Source organism: Elaeis guineensis, chromosome 10 (genome assembly GCF_000442705.2).
Source record: "Elaeis guineensis isolate ETL-2024a chromosome 10, EG11, whole genome shotgun sequence".
NCBI classification, from domain to species: Eukaryota; Viridiplantae; Streptophyta; class Magnoliopsida; order Arecales; family Arecaceae; genus Elaeis; species Elaeis guineensis.
This window is the reverse complement of record NC_026002.2, coordinates 14,638,858-14,646,028: the sequence shown is the minus strand read 5'-3', so window position 1 is coordinate 14,646,028 and position 7,171 is coordinate 14,638,858. Positions and strand designations below refer to the sequence as shown.

At 36.3% G+C, this 7,171-nt stretch overlaps 1 protein-coding gene across 3 annotated transcripts; it reads right to left on the bottom strand.

Annotated features, from left to right (window-relative positions):
* Positions 1-203: 203 nt before the first annotated feature.
* On the bottom strand, positions 204-6,729 carry LOC105053074 (uncharacterized). 3 transcript variants are annotated; one of them, XM_073244785.1, is made up of 8 exons: positions 6,658-6,722; positions 5,754-5,908; positions 5,467-5,610; positions 4,014-4,109; positions 3,756-3,905; positions 3,227-3,324; positions 2,664-2,871; positions 204-734 (listed from the first exon to the last, which is right to left on the bottom strand). In XM_073244785.1, exons 2-8 carry the CDS (start codon positions 5,764-5,766, stop codon positions 649-651), a joined length of 795 nt encoding a protein of 264 aa, XP_073100886.1. In that variant the 5' UTR covers positions 5,767-5,908; positions 6,658-6,722; the 3' UTR covers positions 204-648. The 3 variants fall into 3 exon arrangements, with proteins under 3 accessions (XP_073100886.1, XP_073100887.1, XP_073100888.1); XM_073244786.1 differs by having other exon boundaries at positions 364-734; positions 3,765-3,905; positions 6,658-6,729; XM_073244787.1 differs by lacking the exon at positions 5,754-5,908 and having other exon boundaries at positions 364-734; positions 6,658-6,685.
* Positions 6,730-7,171: the final 442 nt, after the last annotated feature.

The following is a 7,171-nucleotide window of genomic DNA, read 5'->3' as shown; positions in this document are numbered from 1 at the left end:
GTATTGGAGTTTTTTATGTATTAGGGCAAGCTAAATAACCTGAAAGAAGGGGTCTTGGATTTAATCTGAAGGATGAAATAATATAGATATCTAAAGAATATTTGTATAAAAAAAGCGAGAACATCTACACATTCATTTCAACAAAGCTGGTCCTGAAAGAATGATTTTAGTGAACCAAGTATGCAAAAAGATTATAACAAACATTGATGGGAAAAAGCTTGTTCTTTGTTCATAAGTTTTCAGGACATCAAATCATCACAGATCAATATAACTAAAATGTGGTAACATGTACTAATATAAACCCACAAAGCTCGGTCAAACTCAACATCTGCAACAATGCTGTGAAATGTAACTCGAACCAGAGAAAAAGGAAAACAGTATAAAGTTACAAGCTGTCAATTTAAATTACACCATCTCGACTCGAGCAGTAGAATTATAGAAATAATGGGCTTTACAGAACTTGCAAGGGAATGGAGCACGGAATCAGAGTCAAGTTTCACCAGTTGCCTGAGGGTTTATCACACCGTTTCTTTTCAGGCATGGCATTAGCTTTTCTTACTGGAACTGTCGCACTGTCTGTGATATTGACTAGTGGATAGAAATGCTATTACTCATTGAATAGTCGGATGACCAGAACCAAATGCAGCTTCAGTAAGGTCGAAACTTCCTGGCAGCCCTCAACTGCTGTATCCTTTTCTTGTCCTGCTCGAACTTGCTCCGCAGCATCATGACCTCTGCAAGACAGGGTTATAGATTGAAAATGAACGAATGAATGAAAAAGCAAACCCACAATACAGGCTTCCAGAGAATAGTACAAGCAACTTAATCTGTGAAGGCAGAAATCACTCATGGAACCATAAGCAGAACACTTTTATTATTGTACAAACATCAAAACATATTTGCAGATTTCTGCTCAGGATCCACTCACTCAATTCAGAAACTATGTTTAGACCATAGGCAACCGATCAAGCAAAATAGTAGATAGTGAATATAGACAACATGTATATAAATTATGTATGTCCCACTTCCTTTGAACTACCAAGAGATCACAATCACATCATAAATTAAGCCCGTATATCTGTAGGGCTAACAGATACCTAAAGATACAACAGCAGGTCAAAGGAGAGAAAAAAAAATTGGAATAAATTTTCTTCATTTGATATTTGTACGACTATGAAATTAAAATAATATATAACTAGCAAAAGAAAAAGGCCTCATCCAAGTTTCTAACTACACTTCCTATCAAAACTTTGCATCTATAACACCTGTCATTCAAGCTCTCTTGTCCACCTTTTTCTCCCTCCTCGCATAGCTTCCTCTCTGTTCACTCTGATAAATTTCCATGCTACTTAATATTCTACTGCTTTATCTACATTATTCAATGTACATATTTCTAACTATTTATTTCCTATTTTTACCATAGTCACCTTTGGCCCGTTCTCTCTCCATTAATGTGAATTACATTGGCCCAAAGTGTGCTTCAATATAATATTCTATTTCCTCTAGATCAAACTATTATGTAGTGAGAGCATCACATTACAAAAGCATCTAGACTTCATCCACCATTCTCTAATTCTAGGAGACATGCCTTCAGTTTGCACATTCTTAGATGTGGCGCATCTGACATAGAATTAAGCACTCAAGCACATCTATTGACCCTTGAAATTCGTTGAAACCTGATTTCCATATGGAAGTCACAAGACAATAAACATTTAGATATGTCTGCTTGCAAAAATAAAATAAATAAAATAGAAAACCATGGAAATCAGTCCCCCCCCTGGAAAACTACATGTCCATTTGTTTGGTTGGTAGGAAACCAAATTTCTGGGAAGTACTTCTCCAACTTTCCAGAAAGCTTAACTTCTCATTTTCCAGTTCTTCTTTCCTAGAAAGATGAAAGTAAAATCTTCAAGCAAAAGCTTCCACTTGCCCTCTTCTCATCCTATGAAAATTATCTTCCTTTGGCTCATTTCCCATGAACCCCCTCCTGCAACTTTTGAACATTTTGATGGGAATTTGGAACCAAAGCCACCAAATTCCAACCTATCCCCGCCCAGGTTTCATCAGCATCCTATTCCAGATCATGCTTAAAAGTATGAAACTTTATTGTGCACCAGTTTCAAGACATGTTTATGAGTGAAGATGAAGAAAAGACAGTCCAACTTATGGGAAGATTTTTTGCCCTTTTCTCCCTTTCCTTTCCCCTAGCAACGCCCCCCCCCCCCCCCCCCCCCCCTCCTCTCTCTCTCTCTCTCTCTTTCGAAGCCCTATATATTCAGCAGTATTAAACATGTCTGACATGCAATCTTTAGTTGATTGATAGGGCAAAGTTTGCTAGCAACAAAGAAGGGTCCAAAAGCATGCAAACTATTTGAAGGCAAGGGGAAGAAATCACAATCAACTAGCATTAAAAGAACAATGCCCATCTAAGGAGAAAGAATCATATAACAAGCATGTGAGCTATCACAAAAAGGAAGAAGAAGAGCATGTGAGCATTCATAAGGTTTGAAGGTTTACATAGCTATTAACTTCTCACAACAAGCACTTGTAGAAAACAGTAACTTAAACCCTGATAGTGCATGTGTGACAAATAGTAATATCACTCATACAGGTTTAAGCAAATAAAATTGCAAAATGCAGATGTTTTCAGGAAATTTATGTACCATTCCTCTGGGCTTCCCGTCTTTGGAATCTGTAAAAATCTACAGCAACTTCTTTTTTCTTTTTAGCCATTTTATCCATCACAGCAGCTTGGGCAACAGAACCCACAGTTATTCCAGTTTCGGAATCAGTTGTTTTCTTTCTACCTTTATGATGCACCACAACTGTCCATCCTCCTTCTGCAGCACGTGCTTCTCTTTCTTTCCTTTCCTGCAGATACCAGTTCAGGAATTATAAGATGTAACAATTTTTAAAAGGCAAGTTGTGGATAACTAATGGATTTTAACTGCAAAGTTGACCATGTAACTATTAGGAGCATTGCATGTAATAAGTTTATGGAAGCACATGGAAAACTTCACTTATTTGATCATTGACATGACATTTATGAATCAGAAAGCATAGATTTTTTTTCTTTAAGATTGAAACTGAATAAACTGACGACAAAAAATATATGATTATTCAAAGAACATGCTTCCATTATGATTGTTTCAGTCCAAAGATGTCTAAAAAAAATAATGTATAGATTTTTTTTTTAAAAAAAAGAAAATATAGCAAAAATATGTACCTGCTCTTGTTGCACCTCATAAGCAGTTATAAACTCATCTATTCTTTGTTGCAGTACCTTCAAGCCTGGTCTGCTCTCTTTGTAACTAGTAAGCCATTCTGTAAGAGGATCTATGTGAGTCTTACTCCATAAAAGTGAATGAATTGTTTCCATGATAAAAAGAACTATAGTTGAGAAATGAATAACATGGATTGGAACAAATAATTATGACTATCTTGAATCAAATGGATGCCATAACCCTTACCAACAAACCATATGAACAAATTGGCTAGCATTCATTATTTAGAAATAAATGAAACGGATGGTCCATCAAACACTGCATTCTACTTCTCAGAAACCCAACAAAAATTTATCAAGAGACAGTAACAGATTTGCAATATTGAAATCAGAACCTATATGGAAAATATTTGAAAGAGTACAGCAAAATAATAGTATTCAGCCACACACACACACACACACGCATGCAACTAGCATAGATATGCAGAGTATGGTACAGTAGTAAATAGTAAAAAGAATAGCAGTCCTATACTTTTCATGCCTCTCGAACAATCTTCATCCACTGATGAGATTTCATCAACCTTTGCTGGATGTATTTCCCTGTGGTTCTCTTCCAATTTGCTATCGTGTGCAGGTACATGGAGATCCTTCTTCTTGCTCTTCCCAGCTTTTTTCACCTTCTCTGCAAGAGTGGAGTCAGAGCTCAGAAGTACATTCATGAGGCACAATCAAGTTATCAGTATTCAAGAATTAAGATTTTGCAGGACAACAAATGAAGATTGACTCTCACTAGTTTTAATATTTGTCCCAATATTTGCTTCTTTAAACTCAGCATAATCACCAGTCTTTCTCCTTGCTTTGGAGCCATTGCCCATTGTCGTGCAAGCTAGCAAAAGTGACATGCACATTTAATAAATGAGCATCACTACCAAACAAAAGGAAAAAATACAAATAAAATAAAAAATAATCCAGCTAACTCAACTGGCATAACCATAAGAAATTTGGATCCATTTCGTAGTTTGATTTTTATTTTTTTCTTTTTTTGGACAACTGGCAGCAGGCATAATGAAATAAAATGCATACATAAGGAGGGGTGCCAGCTACTTCAGTTGGTAAAGTCACCGGGTATTGGGTACCAATGACCTCGGTTTGAGTCTTGCCCTCACCTTGTTTTCAGCCAGGCTTCTCCCATGCCAGTTCCCAAAAAAATAAATAAAATAATGATGATACAAGAAATCTAAAAATACAAAGGAAGAGCTGCGAAAAGCACACAATAACTTGCTAAAGCTGGGATTTGACAGTCACAGAGATGATAGGCTGTGTGAGTATCTAGGTCATTTAAACAATGTATAATGCTTGATAAGTCAATTTTAAAGAAATAGCCTTTTTTAATCAAGGTTTACTATATCCTATAATCAAATGCAGCAACATGAAAAGGTTAATTGATCTAAGGTCATCTTGTCACTATACGTAATGTCATTAAAAAGCTTCAGAACATCTGGAAGCAGCAATTGGAGCTATTTTGGAGTGGTTATGCAAGCGAAAATAAAATGCTCCTAAACTAAGAAACAACCACATTGAACTTGTAGCAGGAGTTGTAAATACTAAAGTCAGCAGGGCCATCTGGATTAATCAACAAAAGAAGTAGAAAGCTGAGAGCCTCTCTATTGCTATTGAACAGTTCCTAAACTAAGAAACAACCACATTGAACTTGTATCAGGAATTGTAAATACTAAAGTCAGCAGGGCCATCTGGATTAATCAACAAAGAAGTAGAAAGCTGAGAGCCTCTCTATTGCTATTGAACAGTTCCTAAACTAAGAAACAACCACATTGAACTTGTAGCAGGAATTGTAAATACTAAAGTCAGCAGGGCCATCTGGATTAATCAACAAAGAAGTAGAAAGCTGAGAGCCTCTCTATTGCTATTGAACAGTTTCTCTTTAGAATCATCAAAACCTTTGGAACATTTTTCTTTCATTATCTAACTTGGCCTTCATGCCCTGCTTAAGGGCAGTTTGGCCACCCTAAATAATATGCAGTAGTTGGTCTTTGTACCTGTTCTTTATTCCAAAAGAGCTTCTATACATCATTCTTGTATAGAAAATTTAACTGGTTTGAATATATATCTGGTGATTTCAATAAACTGCTTCATGCTTCTCAAAATATAAATGAAGCTTTTCACATGATATCTTGGTGCATGCAAAGGGAAATACAACTAGTCTTAAAAATCCATATACTTACCATTTGTTTGATCCATACATTGTTCATCCTTCTGCGGAAGCTGATCACCACATCTAAGATCAACTTCATTTTGCTGTATCCTTTTTTTCAGTTTTGCCAATTTATGTTTTTCCTTCTTTTTATCTGGTTTTGCTGGCTTCTGCTCTGTGAACAATAAAAGTAAACATATCAGAGTTGCATCGAATTTATAGATGGAAAGTGGAGGTGGCAGCAACAGAAATTTGCAAGCTGAATAAGGAAAAAAAGGAAACGAATATTCATTAACTGGTTCAGACACTTATACAAACCTTTAACCATCATAAACTACTTGAGCTTGTTATAAAAAAAACTCAATCCAGCAAGCCAGCAATCGCTATCAAGACTCCTCTGAGTGTCAAGATTCTACCTCTTGCAGGCAATTCAAAATATACTAAAATATGCTATCTTTCTTTTAGTTAATCACCTGTATAACAAATACAAAAGCTTAAGAAATGTTTGGTTCAGAAAACAAGTTACATATTTCTAATGGCAAGCAATTCCATAGCTCTCACTACATTGTCCTTATATTAACAAAAATGGAAGATCAATAGACATCACATGAATAGCAGAAGTAATCTACAGTTGAGCAAAAAAAACAGAGAGAGCTTATGAACGACGCTTACTTATGCCTTTCTAATCATACTATCAGTCTAATTATCTCGCAGATTCGCACTATCACATTATTTATTAAATTCAGAAAAATAAAATCTGCATCAGAAACCGCCAAATAAATTCATTAGTATCCTAAAATCTTAAAGCCGTCACATGGAACCAAAGCCTAAGAAAAGGACATGTATAGATTAACAAGTTGGTAAAAAGAAATTGTGCAAACTAAAAAAATAAAATATAATAAAAATAGATGATAAATTTCCCAATAGATGGATTCTACACAGTTCCTTTTGGCTGAACAAACAGCTGTGTTATTTGAATTCTTCTGCATCTTGAGAATTAATGGCCAAAATACAAAAACAGCTTCAAGAAGCGACAAATCATGGTTTCAATATTAACTCCAAATTGATGCAAGTTAACATCCTATTATTTCAAGATATTCTTGTCAAAATTACAATCGAAAATCTCAACGAGAAACCCAAAAAAAAAATAATTGGAGAATTTATGGGCATAACCCGAAAGAGAAGAGAAAGGGAATGGAGGAGATGTAGTAGAAGCTCTCACCTCCGCATCTTTGCTCGCGGCTTCTTCTCGTCGCAAAGAGGCGCGCGGGTCTCTTCTCTATTTTAGGGCATCGAATAACGATCGGAGCTTTTACGGATCAGCGAGTAGCCCGCTAACCCGTTGGGCCGTTTGGGCCCTCACACCTGAGCAATTATGTTATTGGGCCTCTAGTTCTTACTCGATGTTCCCTCTTTCTCTTCCATACTTAGGTTCGGACCCAAGTGGGTGGGATGGGGTGGGTACGGATAGCACGCCTTAGAGCACCTCCTGTCTCCCGAAAAAAAAAATATATACTACATTGAGAGTCCTTCCCACTTTATGACATGTGGCGCCTCTCTTCGTAACACGTGGCACCTTCTGAGCTCCCCTATGTACACTAAAAACAGAGTGGTGGGATTTCTTTCTTCCTTTTAGCAAGATGCATGAGAACAGAACACCATGAATTGAAAATATTGTAACCAAAGAAGAATCCTTCCGATAGAAAATCACTAAATCCTACAAAATATCATGCTTC

Bases quoted from the DNA above. Each gene is read 5' to 3' on its own strand.
- LOC105053074 (XM_073244785.1), bottom strand. The intron at 3,325-3,755 runs GTATAGGACTGC...ATCCTCTTACAG, and splicing joins TTGTTCGAGAGGCATGAAAA to AATGGCTTACTAGTTACAAA. The intron at 735-2,663 runs GTACATAAATTT...CCTGTCTTGCAG, and splicing joins ACGGGAAGCCCAGAGGAATG to AGGTCATGATGCTGCGGAGC.